This window comes from Peromyscus californicus, unplaced genomic scaffold, assembly GCF_007827085.1.
Source record: "Peromyscus californicus insignis strain IS unplaced genomic scaffold, ASM782708v3 Scaffold_2__1_contigs__length_46816999, whole genome shotgun sequence".
NCBI lineage: Eukaryota > Metazoa > Chordata > Mammalia > Rodentia > Cricetidae > Peromyscus > Peromyscus californicus.
Window position 1 is genome coordinate 33602838 of NW_026294540.1, and position 21252 is coordinate 33624089.

General features: G+C 53.5%; 1 protein-coding gene across 2 annotated transcripts in view; it reads left to right on the plus strand.

The window, feature by feature from the left end:
• The window catches only part of Mad1l1 (mitotic arrest deficient 1 like 1), a 334799-nt gene that overhangs the window by 187450 nt on the left and 126097 nt on the right, over positions 1-21252 (plus strand). Inside the window, exons 1-3 of one of the 2 annotated variants that reach the window (XM_052754235.1) lie at positions 9673-9696; positions 9927-10067; positions 19924-19980. In XM_052754235.1, coding sequence (XP_052610195.1) covers positions 9688-9696; positions 9927-10067; positions 19924-19980 — 207 coding nt within the window. In that variant the 5' untranslated portion in view covers positions 9673-9687. Of the gene's footprint in view, positions 1-9672; positions 9697-9926; positions 10068-19923; positions 19981-21252 lie in introns of those variants that run through there. The other variant, XM_052754234.1, reaches the window with a different exon arrangement.

Sequence of the window (21252 nt, forward strand, 5' to 3'; positions counted from 1 at the left end):
GGCTGGTTTTGAACTTGATGTCTTTCTCCTTTAGTCTCCAGAGTAATGGGGATGACAGGCCTGCATCAGTAGGTGTGGCTAGTTTTGTTTTAATGGTTGTCTAAATGTTGGTCATAGACATTTAGGAATATGTTGTCTAGGGTTGATGGCACTGAATCACTTTACAGGTGAAGGAATGATCTCAAGTTTTCTGAACCATCCTTAACCCCCCACCCAGGGCTACCATAGTCATGTAATGTGCTGGCTTTAAAGGTTTCCTTTTATTATATTTAGGTGTGTGTGTGTGTGTGTGTGTGTGTGTGTGTGTGTGTGTGTGTGTGTGTGAGTGAGTGAAGGAATGATCTCAAGCTTTCTGAACCATCCTTAACCCCCCACCCAGGGCCACCATAGTCATGTAATGTGCTGGCTTTAAAGGTTTCCTTTTATTATATTTAGGTGTGTGTGTGTGTGTGTGTGTGTGTGTGTGTGTGTATGCTGTGGGTGCCTGGGGAGGCCAGAAAGGGGCATCAGATTCCCTGGCTCTGGAGTTATAGATGGTTGTGGCTGCCCACCCTAGGTTCTGGGAGTTGAATTCGGCTCCTGGAGGAGCAAGCATCCATGCTCTTGACTGTTAAGACATCTCTGTAGCCTCTGGGAGACAAATGAAGGCCAAGGAGAGTCAGCAAATTTGTCTCGTGCTCACTCTTCCTTCTTGTCCTTGTTCTGTGAAGGACCGCTTCCCTTTGCAGTGCTGAGACTCTGGGGAGTCCTGTGGGTCAGGTCTGATACTGGCCTAAAGCCCCAAGTCACTCTCCCTGGTCCCAGGTGTTTTAACAGGCACCTGGTGGGTGGTGCTTTTCAAAATCTAGTACTCACATCTTCTCCACACTTGTGTGCTTCCTGACAGGAAGCTGTTGTTCTTGTGGCTTTCTGTGTGTTTACTCAGTGTGTGTTCATATGTGCACTCGTGGACTCATGGCAGTGAGAGAACAACATTCGGAGGTCACTTCTCTCCTGAACCTTGCGATGCAGGGTCTCTGGGGTGGTTTCTTCAGTACTTGGTCTCAGGCTGGCTGGTCCACGGGCTCCCCGGTGACTCCCCCTTTTCTGCCTCCCGTCTCCCATCACTGAGACGTGTGGCACCACCTCCGGTGTTTTTGCCTGGGTTCTAGGGAGTTGCATTTCAGCTATTGCACTTGCAAGGTGCCCGCAGGGGCACCGTGCTGGCCCTGTCCTTATATCATTATGCTTCTCTTAGGATCTTCTTTTTTTTAAAACATTTATTTGTTATGTATATAGTGTTCTGTATGTATGTATGCCTGCAGGCCAGAAGAGGGCACCAGATCTCATTATGGATGGTTGTGAGCCATCATGTGGTCACTGGGAACTCAGGACCTCTGGAAGAGCAGTCAGTGCTCTGAACCTCTGAGGCGTCTCTCCAGCCCTCTCTTAGGATCTTATTTATCCTCTGCTTGCTGGAAAGATGTTTTGTTTTTTAAGTTCACAAATGTATTAGATATTGTTCACAATCTTTCCAAGATTGGTTCTCAGGATAACCGTGTTTTGTTCTCTGAAGTAGCACTGAATGATTCTTCATAAGGAATTTGTGTTCTGTGTTGTAGAACTTGTTAATTTTATTTTAACTGTTAGAGTTAAAAACAGAACAGTTAAATTTTTTGACTATTCCTTGAGGTCTGAGAGTAGTTTACCACTCTTCACTGTTTTGACACAGGATTTCTTACCAGTTTGGAGTGCTCCACGCAGGCTAGGCTAGCCCCAAGATTCGGGTCTGCGGATTGAATCAGATCCTCATGTTTGTGTGGAAAGTGCTATACCAACTGTACCTCAGGTCGGAGATTTCCACATTGGTCTTTGGTTTCCATGTTTAACCCCCGGCTGTCGACTTGATTTGTCACTGATGGACATTGACCTCTGCCATTGGATCAGTGATGGCTGGCACTGCCCTCTTTCTCATCAACAACTCATGTGGTTCTGGTGACTCGAGCCTTAGAATGGCACCCAGCTCTGGTGAGGTCTTGGCGGGTGTAGGCGGGGCTCCTGCTCTCCCGGGCTGCCTTCATCATGCGCCGTTTATTTTCTGGAAATACACTGCAGTGGACGCTTGCTTTTCTTACACAGTATGAGCTTCGTCTTTTAATCAGCATGTTTACTTTGTCTCCAGTGTGGATTCTTCCCATATGAATTTCTGGGTTCTTATTTAGTACTTTATCTGTACCATTTAAAAATGTCATAGTTGCAGTTTCCTTCCCTTGTTTGGAATGTATTGGTTTTCCCTCAGGTCCTCCCCTTCTCCCTGCATAGTTTCTGTAGTGCAGTTACTATATCTCGACCCCACTCCCGCTGTCCAAGGATTTAGTGGACTGCCTTCCATGATGTGGTCTGGGCAGTGTAGTGGCTGCCTTACCTGGAGAACTGAGGGCCCTGCAGCTGCTCAGGAACCCACAGGACTGGGTGTCTCACAGTCTCCGCCGGGCCCCGAAGGCCGAGGGGATTCCTGGAGAGTCACTGTTCTTTGGTCCATGTGGGAAGCTGAGGAAGCTGGGTTCTAAGATCAGTGAAGTAGTGCAGCAGCACAGGGCAGATGAACTTGCCAGCAAGGCACAAAGGCAAGCTGGCAGAGATCCGAGCTTTCTTCTGGGACCTCCTTTTATCTGGGCTGCCGCTGGAAGGGCAGGCATTTCCACTTAAAATCACCTCGGGCAAGTCCCCCACAGTCTAGCAGCGGTTTGTCCTTCAGTTTATTCCAGATCAAGTCCTGTTGCCAACAAGAGTAACCATCCCGTACCCCAGAGCAACCTCCCTGGCTCAGTGCAGGTTCTCCCCTGAAGTCTGATTTAAGATTCTCAGTGCATCTGCAGTGTCACTCACCAGTTTACACAGTGATGAAGTGAGTGTGGGGGAGGATGGATGCCTCCATACCCTCCTCGCCAGCCTTTGATTCACCCCAGGAAGTTATTTGATGAGGGGACTGATTCTGTCCTCTCTGTCAGACCCAGGCCTTCTGCTGGTGTGTCCATCTGGGCTTGACATGGTATGTGATTTCAGATGAGTTATCTCTAGCTCCTGGGTTTTGCATGTAGGCTTGTGGTCACAGACTCTCAGTAATAGACTTTTGTGGGTTTTCCCATCTACCCAGCCTCAGGGCGGCATGCATACTCCAGTCATCCTCTGTGTGGCGGTGGGTCTTGTTAGACGTTTGTCACTGTGGACAGGGGCTGTTCCATCCAGGGCCCTCACCTGGCTGCCCAGCTGATCTGGCCCTGGAATCCCTGCTTCCTCCTGCTTGAGAGCTGCTATGTCCCAGACCTTGGTGGCTGTGGCTTTGCAGGTGGTCCCCAGGGAGGTTTCTCTTGGGAGCCAGCTTCACTCCGTACTATGCCCATCAGCCATGGACGTTACTGGTTGATTACTTCATACGGTTACTACTCATGTGGGCCATGGTTGGTCTGGAATCTGTGGACAGTGAAGCCCTTGGAATTTGAGAGGCCAGTTCCATGGTTGGGAGTGAGCAGCCACCCCTCACAGAGGTGGGTGGAGGTGGCATTCTGTTGGCTTGGACAGCTGAGGCTTGTCATCTGATGTCCTCCTTCAGACTGGATGTACCATGGAAGGGCCTTTCCTCTCTTAGGACCCTGCAAGCAGGCTTTTCTCATGCTTGCAGTTCTAGAGTGTTCCAGAAGGAAATAGCCAGACAGAGATGACCCAGAAAACAGTCCTGATAGTTCTGTACACGGTCTAGGCATTCCTGTCCCCTCTGAACCTATGTCTGGGACTTGGGCTGTGATCAGACGTGCCTCTGCTGACCCCAAGCACTGAAGGGCAGCTCTGGCTGATCAGAATGGAAGTTCCTGTGGGTCGTGAGGGTAGTGCAGCTGTGCAGACACCATCACCCTCCTGGGGACATGCCCCCTCAATGTGACATGGTGTCCTGTGTTCTTCTTCCTTTCTGGAACCTCTTTCCACAAGTGGGGATGTGCAAGGCATGTACCAGGGTTGACTCTAGAGACAGAACTATTCCTGTCCGTGTTTCTGTGCTCCTGACCTATTGGGATTCCCTTGGAATGAGATACCAAGAGGGGCCTGGGTCCTCTAGAGAAAGGACCTTGAAGACTCCCGTATGTGAGATAAGGCTTCAGGTGCCTACCAGGGACTGGTTACATTGTGGAGGCCCCCATGCCTCCAGCCACTGCTCACTTACCTTGAGAGAAGTGATGGGGAGAGTGAGCGGGGCTGGGATTCCCCGAGTTGGGTGGACTTCGGCAACTCCTGGTGCTGGGAGGGATCGGAACAGCTCTACAGCCGTGCTTTATTTTTTCATAAGGAGGCCTTGTGGAGTGATGAAGACAAGTGAGTGGAGGAGCTCAGACAAGGAGCGAGGCCATGGGGGTAGTGGAAGGACCACAGGAGATGCCCACAGAGAGTGCCCCTAGAGGCCCTCTAAGGCTTTTCAGATAGAACTGCAATGAGTGGGTGGCCCAGTGAGTCAGCCCTGGCAGGGGAGGGGAGGGGAGGGGAGGGGAGAAGAAAGGGGTGAGGGGGAAGGGACATGCCTGCACTGAGTATAGGTTCTCCTCCCAGCTGCTCTGCAGGGTGGAGGGGCATCTGGGTGTAGGAAGAACCTCCTGTGCCAACACACAGGTGCCTCTACCCAGTCCCCTTTTAGTGAGGGTGGGAAGTGACAAGGCCGCCTCGAGCCATGTATTACCTGTCCAACACCAGGCTCTCCTGCGGCCGGAGATAGGCTTCCGAGCTGTGTGCACACCGGCCTCGTGGGTCACTCATGTCCATTCCAAGCAGGGCTGTTTGACCCAGAGAAAGCAGCTGTGACAAGAGAGAATAGAGGGTGGCAGTGATGCATACACCCACAAGCCACTGACCTGTCACCTGGAGGGTGTGGCCTCTGAGTCCAGAGCTTCCTGCACAGGGCTGTATTTGAACTTCTAAGACCACCCAGGCACCTTGCCTCTTCACTGTATAGTCCATTATCTCAGACAGGCTGATTTTATTCTCCAGGACACAGCGCAAACTGATGTCCTGGCCTGGCATATACACTCCCTGTCTCTGTAGGGACAACAGACTGCAGACTAGTCCTCTACTCCATGTCAACACCTCTTTCCCATGGTATACCGGAGGCTGGTGAGGAACTCTCCCTGGAGGGTGGGCTGTGAGTAATCTGAATGAGAAATGTCCCCGTAAGCTCATGTATTTGAACATTGAGTCTCTGCTTGGTGGAACTGTTTGGGAAGGCTATGGAACTTGAGGAGGTGGAGCCTTGCTGAGGAGCGTGGCACTGGGGGTGGTCTTTGAGAGTGTAGACCTTCGCCCCACTTCTAGTTTGTGCTCTTTTTGGTGTTTGTGGTTAAGATATGATCACCCCAGCATGAAATTTGCAGGCAAATGGATGGAACTAGAAAATATCATCCTGAGTGAGGTAACCCAAACCCAGAAGGACAAACATGGTGTGTACTCACTCATAAGTGGATACTAGATATAAAGCAAAGGACAATCAGACTGCAACCCACAGAACCAGGGAGGCTACATAGCAGGGGGGACCCTAGGATGACTGTGACTGATAAAAAGTTGGTTTTACTCAATCACTGGGCAAGCCTCAGTGAAACATTTCACTATTAGGATAAGAATTTGTACTGTGTCAAGCTGCTAATAGGAAAAATTAATTAATTAATTAATTAATTAAAAAGATATGATCGCTCAATTTCCTGCTCCCCACCCCCACCCCATTATGGACTTTCTTTCTGGAACCTTCAGCCAAAACAAATCCTTTCTTCCAGAGTTGTTTTTGGGTGTGGTGTTCCACCGCAGCAACAGAAAGAAACTGATGTGTGCTCTTCATGTCTTGCTCTCTGGCAAGGCCCCCTGGGAACTACCTCCACTGCCCTCTGCCTGGGATATGCTTCTTTGCATGCACCCAGTGCAGCCTGCATGCTCTGGTTACCTGTGACCACCGCCTTCTCCTCAGCACTCTGGCCACTGGCCTGTTCTTGCGTCCTCTGCCCCAAGGCCCGGTGGGCTGTGCTGTTAGGACCTTTGTGGGCTTAAGTGGGGCCTTCTCCATGCCAGTGCCAGGTTAGTGAGCACACACGGTGGATGGAAGATGAGTGACAGGGCTTCCACTGACACAGTGACAGTCACAGAGCTCTCTCGGGGCATCCAGGGTCTGCCCAGGAGTTGGGGTGCCTATTCCTGTACCCCATGTTTGTTGTTGCTTGTCCTGTGATGATCATGTGTGGACCCTCCTGGCCTGGCTGTCTAAGCTCATCCTAAGTGTTGTCATGGGGGGGGGGGGGGAGACATTGTCAAGAGGCTCAGGTTCCAGAAGGCAGTGATTTGGAGTTCCTGGGTCCTGAGACAAGTGACTCTGCCCTTTTGTGCCCCAGTTTCCCTTCTAGAAAAGCACTGTGAAGCCCTGGCCTTGGAATTCTGTACTAGTTTTTCATGTAGCGCTTTCCGGATTGATACATTCACTGTGGAGGAGGGAGCCGGCTCAGGTGGGATGTGGATGGAGTCTGGGGCTGGGACTCATGAGACTCACAAGAGACTTCGCTCAAGAGCCCCTTCCCAGGGCTACAGAAGCAGGAAGCATTTGCTGGGGAGAGGAGACTCTTGCATGGAGCTGCCCACAAGCTGTGCAGGGAGCTAGCTCTCGGGATGTAGCTTTGTGGGGTCGTCAGCATGCTCGAGTGAGCTTTTTGGTGATAGAGCTGCCACCTGTCACCCATGCTTCCCTAAGTGAACCCACTCAACTTAGGGTTCTCCACGCTAGACAGGGAAGAAGTCCTTTCTTTGGGTTTGTTGTTGCTCTTTCTGGCTAGGAGTGAGTTGAAAATGGTCGTGTAACATAGCTTTAGTTACCCCCCCTCCACCTGTGTGTGTGTGTGTGTGTGTGTGTGTGTGTGTGTGTGTGTGTGTGTGTGTACATGCCGTAGGTCAGGTGACATCTTGCAGGACTCAGCTCCCTCCTTCCACCATGTGGACCTTAGGAATCAAATTCAGATCCTCAGGTTGGCAGTGACCCCCTGAGCTATCGTGCCAGCCCCCACAGTCTCTCACTGAGACCTCGACTGGCTGATTAGCCGGCCGTGGGAGTCCTCCTGTGTCTGCCTCACCAGTGCTAACATGACAAGCATGTCCCACCACACCTGGCTTCTTACAGGGATTCTGGGAACCGAACTCAGGTCCTCAGGCTTGCACTGTGGACACTTTACCCACGGAGCCATCTTCCCAGCCCTCTCTACCACTGCATGATACTGTCAGGTATTTTACTAGTTTGTCATATGGGCTGTGTGACAGCTAGCATGGCCACTGGCCTCTCCTGACCCAGAGAGACACCAACTAGAAGGCTCACTGTCCCCTCCGATTGTCTCAGGTGGTTTTGAGGCCTCCATCCTCAGCTGATGACTTCCTTGGTGAGACGACTGTCTGCTAGCACTCTCTCCTTGCCATTAATTACGTGGTGAGCAAATTTGATTGCTTTCAAACAGGATTGTTCTGTACCTGAGGAGAAGCACTCAGTGGAAAATACCATTTTGTTTGGTACTTGGTGAGCAGGTCTTTAGGGCTCTGTAGGCACCACCCAGGCGCTGGTTTGTGCTGCGATGAATCGCCTGTGCCTGCTCAAGTGGAGCCAGTGCGAGAGTGGCATTGCTCATTAAAGAGCCGTTACCCAGTCGTACCACACAGCACCCGCACTGCGATGGCCGTTCCCTGAAAAGACACAAACAGCAAACTTCTCCACTTCCATTTTTCTTCTGCGCCAGCCTGGAGACACTGGAAGAGAGAAACCAGCGAAAGGTGGCAGCGGGGAGATTTACCGATCAATAAAAGAGACAATTACAGTTTGTTGATGAAAGGAAATCCCCCGCCCAGCCTCTCGTGGCATCGACACTCTGCTAATGATAACTTGGGTAACCAGCTCGAGACAATAAAAGTCAATGGGAAGATATAGGATTTCAATAAAGTTATGGCACTTCATAAACCTTCCCACGGAAACAGATCACCCCCAGACCTGTGACCAGTTCCAGCTGGATTTGGAACTTTAATTTCTTACTTATTGAATTTTTTGGCATTCACTAATTACAAGTTTTGTGCCGAGGTGATAACCGTGTCCCCAGCCTAGGAGGAAAGAGAGCCAGACAAGGCTTTGGAGGCCCATGGGCCGAGGGGAGAATGACCTTAAGCATTAGGGGCTTAAGGCTAGGCAGTGTTGGTGCTGAGGTTGGCGGAGTCTGGGTGACACAGTCAGGGTCTCAGCCTCATGGGAAACTCCATGGTGGCCACTGGTGCTGTTCCTGGTACCTATATGGTCTGAATAAGCTGGTCCATGTGAGCTCTCCTGGTGTGGACAGACAGTGCAGGTCACATGGGAGGAGCCACTGGCCAGGGTTATGCTGGGCCACTCTGACCTTTTCCAGGTGTATGGTTTGGGAAGGGGGTGTGCTGGAGCATGTAAGAGCCAGGTCCTGCCCATCATACCGAGACAGCGTTTGCCAGTGGTAATAAAATCCTGTTGTTTTCATGAGCACCGGTTGTCTGCAGGACAGCTCACTGGACACTTTGTCCACAGTGGTATTGATCCACATGGCTGCCCTTGTGACCACTTTCTTGCTGATGGAGGACTGGAAACGTGGGTGACTAGATAGCTGGCAGCAGGTCCGAGCTGGGGTTGGAGGCTACTGCTTACAGTAGGAAGGACCTCTTCCTGAGCTGTGCGGTCCCCGAGCATCCTCATGGCTGGCTGCGTGAATGGGCAAAGCTCAAGCAGAAGGTACCAAGCACATCAGCAGGGATGCCTCAGGTTCCAGTTAGAAGCCCAGAGCTGGGCTTGCCCAGACCTGCAGGATGAAGAGCCTCATCACATTCCCCAAGGTGATGTGCACAGGAGGTTGGTGAAGCTGGGTCTGGCACACCTGGAGCGCTAGAGGAAGGATTGTCACTCCCGCGTGTGCACTCCGTTCGTTGAGCTCTTAGAAGGCGACATCAGGGTAGGGGGAGTCCCCAGCCTGCACCTGGGATTTGGGGGCTGGACCTCCTCTACCTATGAGTGATATCTGTGTCCGGAGAAGCCTGTCGGTTTGGGGCCATACTTAAGATCCGGTGTCATGGGGAAAGAGAGAACGCAGTAAGAGCCTGGGGAGGCCAGGCTCCCCAACAGTGCTGTACCCCATATGTGGCCCTCAGAGCAGCTTGGCTCCCCGAGACAGGGTAGGTAGCATGTCTATGGGCTTCCTTGCTGGCCGGGTGGAGGGGGTTCTCCTTCATCCCCTGTGCAGGTCTCCCCAGCATTCTAGGGACCCTGGGTCCCAGTCCTGGCAGCATCTCTCCACTGTTAGCTTTCTGATTCAGGCTGTCAACCTTAGGATCTGTAGTGTGTACAGACCAGCCAAGGATTAGCCACACCCCCAGCTCTCACTCCCACTCTGTTCTGAGCGGGAAGGTAGGAGTGCTCGGCGCAGCTGGACAGACTGGTGGTCTCATGTATCTGAGTTCTCTGTGGAGGTGAAGTGCTTACTGAGACCACAGCGATTTCTGGAGCCCCAGTGTCTCAGGGCACTTAGTGCATTAGGACAGAGCTAGTCTGCTCAGATAGGGTTGGTGCTCACTCACCAGGCTTGTGTTCTTGTTCTGATTGTCACTAGTCAGAAGTCACATCAAGTCGGTATCCACCCTGGCATGGTTAGGGTGAGTACTGTTGGCAGGGTTGGCTCCTTCCATCACTGGCCCAGTGAAACTGAGTCTAGAATACTGCATGCTTGGGTCTCGGTTGCAGGCTCTTTGAAGGTGTGCAGATGGAAGCAAGCCAGTCCGGAGCTTTTTGGATACCATATGTAGGAACTCTGAGGCTCCCACCTCGGTATTTCCCTAAGCCATCGACACACTGTCCCACCTGACCTGACCATCTGTGTCCTCAGGAGCGAGACGGCATGCGTGCCATCCTGGGATCCTACGACAGTGAGCTGACCCAGGCCGAGTTCTCAGCCCAGCTGACACAGCGTATGTGGGAGGCCGAGGACATGGTTCAGAAGGTGCATGCCCACAGCTCGGAGATGGAGGTAGGTGGGCACCGTGGGTGAGTGGGGACCGTGTTGGGGCGTGCAGCCGTGGGGGTGATTTTGATACCTACCCTCCTTTATTTCTTATGTGGTACCTGGTAGTCAGAGGACTCCAGGTAACCCCAGGCGTCAGAGGTGGGTGTCAAGGGGATTCAGGGCGAGGCATGGCCTCTGCCAGCCCGAGTTGTTGCCAGGTGCCTTGAGGACGATCTGTGCCCTGTAGCCATGTGGTCCCCATGGCAGCCTGCTTCCTCTTGCTGCATGTTCCTGTGGTGTTCCTGTCTAGGGGATGGTGCAGCGTCTTCCAAGCAGTCTGTGACTTTTTGTCTCTCCCTGTCACCTCCCACAGTATCATGAGTCCTATGAAGTCTCATTCTGCTTTAGTGAGGTCAGAGAAAATGTTCCCTTTTGAGGAAGAGAGTAACCCTTTGGCCCCCATACGCTGCTAGGCACTGGGAACCAGTGAGAACCTCATCGGGCCTCTCCTTTCTGGCTGGCTTGTGCCAATGCAGAACTCCTACTGCTAAATGCTGGCATTCCCTGGGGTGTGGCTTCCCTGAAAACCATCCCAGATGCAGGGGGAAGCCCTTGCTCTCCCTCCAACAGGGGTGGGGATGCTCGGTTCTCAGGAGAAGGTGGATGACCATACAGGACAAGGCGGATCCTGCCTGTCAGGAGCACCACACAGCTGTGCCCCCCGAGGCTGCCTTGGCCTGCTCTGTACCCACTTTTCACTTGTGTCTCCAGGCTTGACTCTGGCTGTGACCCTAGAAACAGGACTGTCAATTGCCCACATTTTAATGACAAGAAAGCGGATACCCAGAAGGCCCAGGAGTGAGCCCAAGTCACCAGGTGCCTGTAGACACCGCTAGGTCTGCCCTGCATCACTGTTCACCTGCAGCGCATCCTGGGTCAAGGCCTTTGTCACGTGCTGTGGCCATCAGCTCTTTTGGTGGTGATGCTCACACCTGTTGGGCTGGTCCTTGACCTTGGTGTGATGCAAACACACACAGGTGCCTCTGGGCCAGTCATTCTGTGCAGGTGGCTTGGCCCTCCCCCAGCCAGTGCTCCAGTGTCTGCCTGGAGAAGTGTCCAAAGTGACAGCCAGAGTGAGGGGCTGGGGTGTGGCTCAGTGGTAGAGAATCTGCCTAGAATCCCCCAGTGAGGGGCTGAGGTGTGGCTCAGTGGTAGAGCTAACTTTCATGAGTACCTGTATTAAATTCCTAGTACTGCAAAAGCAAACAAACATATATATAAATGAAACCCACGATAACCATGAAGTGAAGTAGCATTTTAGGGCAGAGGTGTGGAGTTGAGGGTTCTTGTGAGGGAGCAGTCAGAAGCTCCCAATATTGTTGTAACTTGTCTGGAACACTAAGGTTGCACTTTTGACCCTCCAGCTGAGAGGATGGCTACGGGTCTCGCGGTGGGAAGATTGGAGAGTGACAGAGTGAGAGCTGCCGAGCTTTAGCTCTAAGGATGGATGGTGGCAAGGCTGTGCCGTGGGGAGGAGGTCATGGGCCAGGCTGCCCTCATGTTCTTCCTGCCTGTGAGATTCTCATCAGGTGCGTTGGGCCTGCCTTGTCCTTGCCTGGAGGAGCAGCCCTCGCTGACACTCTTGGCAGAATGAACCGAACCCTCTGAGGGGTGGAGACTCACTTGGCCCTATGTTGATCCCACCCCCAGCCCCCAGCTACACATTTGTCCCCGTGACTCACAGGTGGGCAGCAGCCAGGAGTGCGACCCACCGGGTCTGCCATGAGCTGCTGCATCCCAGCCCTCCATCCTCATCTGAAAGGTTGACTCGGGCTCCAGCGAGCTGTACCATCATCAATGTAACTGTGTTAATTGCCGTTTTATTAGAGCACATTAGGCTGCCTGAGAAATGCTAACGAGGGGAGATTTGCAGGTCTGCTCTCTGATACCTCGCAGTGTCCCCGGTATTTCCTCACTGAACGGTCCCTTCTCTGTTGCCCATATGCATCCCACATAGGTGGTTAGGAGCATGGTAGTGTGGTGTGTTCTGTGTCACGTGATCAGTGCTGTTGGGGTTCAGTTCCACAGATGAGTGCTCCCTGTCACCATCCTGCCATCACCCTGCTCATGGTGTGTGTGTCAGGCACCCCCTCTCTTTCCCCGAAGGATGTAAAGATGGCGAGTTCTTCCTCATGTCTGTCTCCCAGAGCTGTAGTAGAGCTAGTGGATGATAGAGCTTGGGGGCTCAGCTGGTGTTCGTACTATTTTTCAGTAATCGTGACTGTGAGCGTTTATGAGGTTAGTCAGCTGGGGGAGGCTGAGAAATTCCTCTGACACACACCTTCAGGATCCCTTTCACAGCTCGCCCTCCTGTGCATGAGCACTCTGGCCTCTTGAAGCAGGCTGGTCCTCCGTGACCTTCCTCCTCTGGCCCTATCATATGTGCCGATATCATGACTGCGGTGAGCTGGGGTCCTGAGAGCAGAGCCCCAGGTGACGTTTCTCCTCGCACTGTGGCTCCTGTAGTCGTGCTTCTGACTGTGGTGTGTCACTGTTTGTTGCAGTCTACAGTGGCCATGTGTTCAGACTTGTGCCTCATCCTCACACAAGTCACCAGGAGACAGTTGTGCCCAGTCAGTCACAGGCTTCCCCATCTCCCCTAAAGGTCTCCTTCTCACACAGTGGGACCCTGGAGGAGCACAAGGCGTGGCCACCTCAACCCCTTGGGGGTGGAGTAGTATCTGGATTTAGCATAGTCTAGAGGGGGAAGCCTGCCTACAGGTCTGAATCCACTGGAGTGGGAGCCTTGCACCGTCTGCTTCCACCAGGGGGCAGCAGACAGGCCCACTGCTTTCTGGGCCTAGCCATACTGTCCTGGAGGGGGCTAGGCAGGTGCAGGAAAGGATGGCCAGGAGGAGGGGATGATAGGGAACTGGGCACATCCTGAGTCAGGCTTGACCAGAGGCAAGGACCAGGCAGGTGTGAGTCCCACAGCTGGGCGGTCTGCTGTGGAGGGAGCTGGAAGGATGAGGGTGGCCTTGGCTTTCTGCTTCCCAGCTCTGCTGTGTAGCCTGACCTTAGGAGGGTACTCCTTCCCCAACCACTTCTCATCCTGCTCTCTGCCCCCACGGAGTCCTAGGTACAGTTGGGTGCTCCAAGAGTCCCCATTAGTGAGAAGGGAGATGGGCAAATGGCCTTGCCTAGGCATATAGACCCAGAGGAGTGGGGAGCTGCCTCTGGAGAGGCTGGTGTGGGCTCCTGGAGACCTGGTGAGACTAGGGGACGGGGTGTTCCTCAAATCAGAAGTTCTGGGAATTGAGGGTGACTTGTGAGCATGACTGGTGGAAAAGCCCCCGTGACCGAAGTCAGCCAGGAAGCTGTTCCCACAGCAGCCATGGAGCTTGGTGTTTCCAGCCACACCCTGGCCATCGCCAACACCTGGCCCAGTCAGCAGATCCATGGCCTAGGCCTCTTGTCACCTCCAGCCCTGACCCTTTTGAGGAGAGCACTCTTGGGCCAGGACAGCCATGGAGCCACAGCTTGGTGACATCACACCTGAAGGGTCCAGCAGGCACATCCTGACCATCTCAGGCCACTCTGTTAATCAAGGTAGCATGCATCACCTGCTACTTCTGAGTGCCTTGGCTTATAGGCACATCCTGCAGCCTGCACATTCTTATTCAGAATCTCTCCAGACTCCTGGGAACAGGGTAGCTTTTTTGCATTTGGAGAAACTAAAGCCTGAGGTGGAGGGTGGTCCAAACCAACCCTTCCTGTCTCTTGTTCTCCCCATCTCATGAGCATGTTGACACCCCTGTTGGGTGTATTCTAGAGACCTCGCTCACGGCCAGGGTCTGAGAGCTACACCAATAGCATGCAGTCTTAGCACCTCCTGCGTGCTGAATGCCTGGAGAATGGCTGAGATGGGGCGGGGGTGGTGTGTGTGAATCATCTTTGGACAGGTGTGCTCAGCTCACTGTAGGGCAGCCCAGCCTTGATCCAACCCTGTATTCCCAGGCCAAGGGGCGGGTCACTGGTCCAACTGCAGGTGGTAGAGCTGCAGCCATGGAGGGTAGCTTTCCATTGCCTTACTGGACAGTCAAATTCATGTAACAGAAGCTGGAAAATGGCTCATGCCTGGAGAGCTTTAAAAGTCCTGTCAGGAGTTTATTAGCTGAGCTGCTTGTATTGACACAGTAAAAAGTTACATAACTTAGTGGAACTCCTTCCTTAAAGGTCCCTTAGTGCCTTGCCGCTGTGCGAGCATGGCTCATGTCTCGGATGTAAGTAGTTTCTTCCAGGAAGATGTGCAGTGGAGAGCGAGCCATCACATTGCCTGTGGTGTTCAGTCCTGAGTTGTCAGAAGGTGGAGAGGTACATGCAAGGGAACCCCCTAGTGTGGGATCTGACTTCACATCCACCGTCGAGGGACAGGCCTGCTCTTGCCCTCACTTTCATGGACAAGAGGGAGGGCTGCAGGGAAGCAGGAAGACACCGCTAACCATGTGATGATTGATTCAAGGCGGTCTTGTGTGTGTGGTGCTGCCACCCCTCTCTCTGCCTCTCCACCCCTTCATCTAGTTCCTTTCTGCTTTCGTCCTTAGTCTTCCTTCTGTGTATCTGTCAGCTGTGTGTGCATGTGTTCCCATGTGCATGCTTGGGTGCACATGTCGGTACTCATGCGTCTGGAGGTCAGGTCAGTATTGGGGCCTTCCTCTCACCATCACCTGGAGCTCAGATTTGGCTCGACTGGCTGGCCAGTGAGCCCATGGGATCTTTCTGTCCTCATCTCCTCACACTGTGATTTCAGGTTCACATTGCCAAACTTGGCATTCTCCGTGGGTGCTGGGGATGCTAGGGATTCGAACTCAGGTTTTCATGCTTGTGAGGCAGGCAGGCCCTTTACCCACTGGGCTGTCTCCCAGACCCTCTGCTCTCTCTTTTGCTGCCTGATGGCTTTTCTCTGTCCCCTTTCCTTCACCCTTCCTCACCTCCAGCTCCTGTCTTCTCTGTCATCAACAGGCCGTTCTGTGGATTCCTGTGCACTGGGATAGGCGTCTGTGCCTGGCCGGTGTGTGTGTGTGTGTGTGTGTGTGTGTGTGTGTGTGTGTGTGTGTGTGTGTGTGGACGGGGCGGGGGGGGGGGGTGTTCACTGTCAGTTTTGTTCATGAGAGGGCAGATGTGACAGCCTCAGGGCTGGCCATGAGTAGGCAGGCAGCCACTGCGCCCTCCTCTCAGCACAGTCCTGGCCTGGGTTAATGTCCTTCAGCAGCTCCAGCACAAGGCATGCTTTGATTCTAGCAAAATCATTTCAGCAAAACAAACTGGAAATGTGGAGCTAGGAGACTCCCAGTAGCCTGTCTCTGGCGGGGCTGCTGCCATTTTGCCCGGATTTTATTTATTCCATTTAATAAAGCCGCTGCGGAGGTTGGAAGCAGATGTCACGAGTCCTCTGTCGACGGAGCCATAAATACAAGTGTGTGGCACTTAGATGCCACGCGTCACCTGAGTTGTGTTTCCAGCGTATTTAATTAAAACAGATTACGGCGCTGCTAGCTACATGGAGACTTCCTCACAAATGCACTGGCATGCTGCTTTCCGGTGAGAGGCCTGCACTGTGGGTGAAGCATGGGGGAGAAGCTCCAAAGAGTTCCAAGAAGTGGATGCAGAAGGCTGAAGGGAAGAACCTGGGGCCTTACCTGTGTGAGGAATCACCCCACCACTTAGCGGAAGTCCCAGCTCACTGGGCCCATTGCAGAGATGGAGGACAAATACTAAGAGCTGAGATGAGATGTTAAGATCAGCCTTGGTGGAGGTCACATAGATGATAGGCGGCCATTGGGATCCCAGCCGCATGCCAGAAGATTGATTGCCCACCGCTGCAGTTCCCAGATCTGAGCTCCATCACACCCTTGCAGGGTTTGTGGGAACACTTGTTGGCCAGGACCCTCTGTTGACGTCGGATCCAGTGGGTATAGGCTGGAGTCTGGGAATCTCCTATTTCTAGTTTAGTGCCTAGGATTGCTAGGGAGTGGGTCTCTGTGGAGTCACTAACCCTGAATAGAGTGTGGTGGCATAGGCTGGGGCTGTTTGTCTCCTCCACTCCAGCAGAGCACACTTCTGCCCTCAGGGCTCCCACCCCCATAGTCCGTACCACAGTCTGCATCTTTGAATGCCAGCGCATGCTGACTGTCTGCTCAGGAGCTGGTTGCTCTGCAGCCCCTAGAAGCAGAAGGCGTTCTGCCTGCCATCCGTGTAGAGAGGCTCCTGCATCCGTGTCTACACTCACATCCCAAGGGAAAGCCTTTTCCTTGAGTCTTGGCCGCTTCAGTGTTAACTCTGTCCTTGGGTGGACCCTGCCGGCTTAGGTCCAGGTAGGCATACTGTCCTCCTCTTAGGGTCCTGCCAGCCAGGCCAGGCCAGGCCATGGTGTTGCAGAAGGTAATACCAGCCCCCTTCAGGGCTTGGGCTGGCCTGTCCCAGCCTGTACCCACCACAGGTTTTCCTGTAACCCCTCAAGCTGTCTGTGTGCCTGCAGGGGTGCTAGATCATCAGGCTGCCACTTCTCACTTCAGGATAAAAATAGCCCTGCTGAGGCTTCTGTGCAGGATGGAATGTCACAGGTGGCGCATGTCCAGGGCTTGTGTCTGAACACATGCAGTCCCCAGGGCCTGGCTGGGGACCATGGCCAGCGCTGTCAGCACTTCTACAGGGGTAAGAAATGTGTGCTACCCACCTGCCACCTTGGCCACACACGAGACCAACCACAGCTGTGCTGTCCCAGTGCTGTTGTCTGCCTCTCTAGAGTCTGACCAGGGACTGCTGTTGCCCTGTCCAAATTGGGACCATCTCTGGACCAGTCTGTCAGCTTGCCTTCTCAGTGCACAGCCTCAGATCCAGGCTTTGCCCGCTTCGTGGCAGTACTGTCTTGGGCAGGATTGGTAGCTGGTGCCATATGAGCAGAGAATTGATAGGCAAACTGCCTGCATTAGCCACTGGCCCACTTGTGTGGGCCAGCTGTGGGCAGATGAGGAACAGCTGGTGGACTGAGGTACCTTGCTGCAGTTTTCCTGTATAAAGGCTGTCTGTCCTTTGGAAGTCTCAGGAGAAAGCAAGAGCGAACGAGCCCTGATGTCACTGCAAAGGGCAAGACACTTATTGCGATGCCACCACAAGGAGATACTTTCTTAATCTAGACACCAGCAACGTGAGCCTGCAGCTGCCCATCCCCCCCTGCTGGGCACTACACCCATCCTCTGTCCTCAGCTCTACATTGTATCTTCTGGCAAGGCCCAGGCCATCCCCTTTACTGTCTCCCTTTTGTGGCTGAGGCAGCGTTTACCAGAGGCTCTGCACTCAGGCTGCAGATAGGACTCTACCCTTCTGTCCCTTCTGAGAACATTCATGATGATCACGGCCGGCCGGCCATTTGGCACTAAGGTGGTCTCTGGTGAACATGGCCTAGGACCTCAGAAAGGACCTGCTGTCTGGATGTGGACGTGATGATTGACTGTCTCCTGCAACAGCGCTGTTGCTTATTCTGTTGTTCTCCTGGACCATGTGCTCTGAAGGCTTCCTCAGCCAACTTGGCTGAGCCAAGAGATAAGACCTTTGCCAGGGGAGCCATGTCATGTGCATGTGTTTGATTCTGGCCAGCTGTCCCACCAAGCATGGCTGTCTGGAGTGAGTGTTTTCTTGTAGTCTTCTGGGGAACTTTCTGGTTATCTCCTGATGCAGGTGTGGGATTGGGTTACTGGTGGAGCTGCAGTGGCCTCCAGCACCTCTTCTCTCTACAGATGAGGTGGTCATAGAAGGCAGGTTGTTACTTAGCATGAGAGAGAGAGAGAGAGAGAGAGAGAGAGAGAGAGAGAGAGAGAGAGAGAGAGAGAGAGACAGAGAGAGACAGAGAGAGACAGAGAGAGAGAGAGAAGCGCACATGCCTGCTGTCAGTGGACAGCCTCAGGCACTGGTCTTTACCCTCCACCTTTTTGAGGCATGGGCTCTTGTTCACACGGTGAATACCAGGCAAGCTGGCCAGAGAGCTTCCAGGGACTCTCCCGTGTGTCTCTGTCTTCCGTCTTACCGTCGGTCGGAACACTGGGTTACAGATGCATGCTGCTGTGTTTGCTTTTACAGGGGCGTTTGGGGTCTGAACTCAGATTCTCACAGTTATGTGGCAGCCCTTTCTCCACTGAGCCGTCTCCTCAGCCCAGGCGTGTGTTCCTCAGTCCCTTGAGCACACACCTGGGGAGGTTATGCAGACATGACACGCTGTGGAGAAACCGGCATCTGAGTGGCTTCAGTTCCACTGCAACTGTCACCGTCACCGCGACTCGCTCGGCTCCCATCCCTTCCCCTTCAGCGCCCCAGCACTTCCTGGGTTCTGCCAGCCCTGTCTTCGCAGAGTGGTGTTTCGCTGTTGGTCCTGATTTGCATTTGGCTAATTGCTAGCCATGTTAATTACCTTTCTGTGTGTTTGCCGCCTGTGTGCGTTTCCTTTTTGGGAGATGTCTGTTTGCCTCTTTGCCTGCTCCGCTCTCACACTGTTTGTTTTTTTCCTCAGTGCTTTGTAGCAGATCAGTGTGTGTCCTTGAGGCCAGGCAGGTACAGGGGATGCCAGTCCCTGTCCTCCAGCCCCTTACTCATAGAGCAGCGAGGGCAGTGTGTTTTGGAGCAGAGGGAAAAGACTGTGTGCCCTGGTGATGGACATGTAGGCCTTGCAGTTCTTCCAGTTTTGAGAGTCACAGGTTAGACCTGGGTTCAGATCCTGCCTTGTTCACTGACTGACCACTCATTGAATTGTACATGGTGGTTGGCTTCTGGACCCATTTTCTTAAGGAAAGCTCTTCTGGGGAAGGACATGGTATGCCCGGAGGATATCCAGAAGCACAGAGTTACCCTGGTGTCTGCAGAGTCCTCAGCCTGTGGCAATCCCCAGAGGAAGAGGGCCAGCCTCCCAGCAGACAGAGCATAGGAAGGAGTCCCTTGCCTGTTGCAGAGCTGACAATGGGTAGTTCTGTTGCTCTGAGCTGGGCAGTGCCCTTCCAGCGCAGGGAGGGTGATCACATCCTTGCTGTGTAAATGGTTGGCTCACTGGAGGTGTACATTTATAGATGGCTCACAGCAGCTACCTGTGGTCGGGATGTATTTTTACAAGCATCTTGGCCATGCCACTTATTGCCTGCCGTGGAAGACTCTAGCAGGGCTTATGAGAACTGATGTTTAGTCAGTGAGGCATGTGTGCTGATCTAGTGGGTGGCAACATTATGAGTTCAAGAGGATGGAGCCTGTGGCACCCTGGAGCCAAGGTCTGTGCTCTCCGACCCTTGGGCTCTTGCAGCCTTGTGCTGGAATTGAGTCTGCCTGTTCTGCTGTGACCTCCAGCAGGGCAGCCTTCAGCAGCCTGCTCCATTCACCGGCTTGTGGAAGCCGAGGTCGGGAAGCCTCGGGAGGCAGTCCTTCTCTGCATGTGGAGCCCTGGGGTGGAGCTCAGGGACTCTTGGTCAGGAGACTCTGCTGTTGCTGCTCAAGTGCAGCATGCCTTCCTTCTGGGGACACCAGGCCGGGTGCCCCTGGTTGGGGGTTTCCCCTGCCCCTTCCCAGTCTGTGACTGTGCTGGGGAGCCCCCACCTCAGTTAGTGCTTCCAGAGTGGGAGACTGCAAGAGACAGCTGGCTGACCTCCTCCTCAGGCCCTTCTCCATGTATGGCTGCACAGCATGGATTGCTGTGGGCTTAGAACGTCACACTACCCAGGGCCTGACTAGGGTGGCAATGTGGCCCTGACAGCCCCAATATGGAGTGGAGGCTGAGGCAAGCCCTTCACCCCTAGGCTGGCAGGCATCTCTCCTCAGCCCTGACCCTCTTGGTCTTATCTTGCAGGCTCAGCTGTCTCAGGCCCTGGAGGAGCTTGGGGTTCAGAAGCAGAGAGCCGACACGGTGAGTACTGAGGTGGGGGTCACTTGGTGCTGTGTGGTGAAGGGCAGCCTGTGTGGTAAAGGCTCCCTGGAGTCCTGGATCTGCACACAAGGGAATTCCTGCCTTTGCTTGGCAGGACTTGGCCTACAGGCACATCCTCCTCTGTGGCCATGTTGCTTGGATATTAGAAACTGCAGAGTGGAAGGATCGGAGGTGGAAACTGGGTCTTGAAGCCCATCCCCATGTGATACCAAGGTGTGACCCAGCTGGAGTCATGGGAGCCATTTGGGAGGCTAAGGGTTGGGCCCAGCTAGGTCAGTCTAAGCAACATAGGATTAGATAACACAGGCGGGGTTTGCCTGTGGGACTCAAGAGTGTGGGCTAGAATTCACAAGTAGAGCTGGCTTGTGGGGACTCTGAGGGTTCTGGGTCAGGGTTGAGATTCTGATCTGGGGGTGAGAGAGACTAGTGGTGGAATACAGAATCAGGGAGGGTTGTGCAATCCTGGTTGTGCCCACTGCCCACTCACATGTGGGTGCTGTGGACACAGTGTTGTCATTTGCATGGAGGTCAGACTGACCAAGCAGTAAGCAGCAGAGTGCCAGTCAGCTGGTAGCTGGCAGTTAAGACAGCTTGGGGGAGGGGAAGGGGCCTGGGGCTGGTCAGAGGTGGCAGGCCAGGCAGGCCTCTGGCCTAGAGTGTGGGGGTCAAGGTGGGGGTGGGGTGATCCTATAGATTGTGGAGTGTTATGTCCGTCAGAGAGTGTGGAGGAGGGACTGTGGAGCACAGTGTCTGTCAGTGGGTGTGGTGGGTTTCTTTAACTTTAGGAGACTGTCAGGGGTGGTATGACCTCGTTCTGCCCAGGCAGTGCTTGTGGGTTGGCTAGTGTGGTAGATCGCTTGTCTCCACACGTGACCTCTTGGGCTTCATCCCTGTGGTCCAAGTGCCCCAGCCTCTTTTAGTGGCAGCCTGTTTGCTGCTGCCGTTGGGGAAGCCACATGTGGGGGTGTGGAGTTGTGAGCTGAGCATCAGTCTGCACAGCCCGGGGAGACCCTGATGTTCTGTGCATCAACATGCGTGGCTTCCTCGGTGTTGACCTGAATTGGAATGTACCCCGGGGCCTTGTTTTCATAATGTACACGAGGCCAAGAAGAATTAGAAATGAGTTGTGCTAAGCACATGCCAGGCCCAGGGTTCCATGGCTAAGCAGCTTGCTGTCACCCAGGGTCCACTTTGCATAGAAGCATAGCTGCCTGGCTCTGCCCTGTACTTCCTGTGTCACTTTGGAAGAAC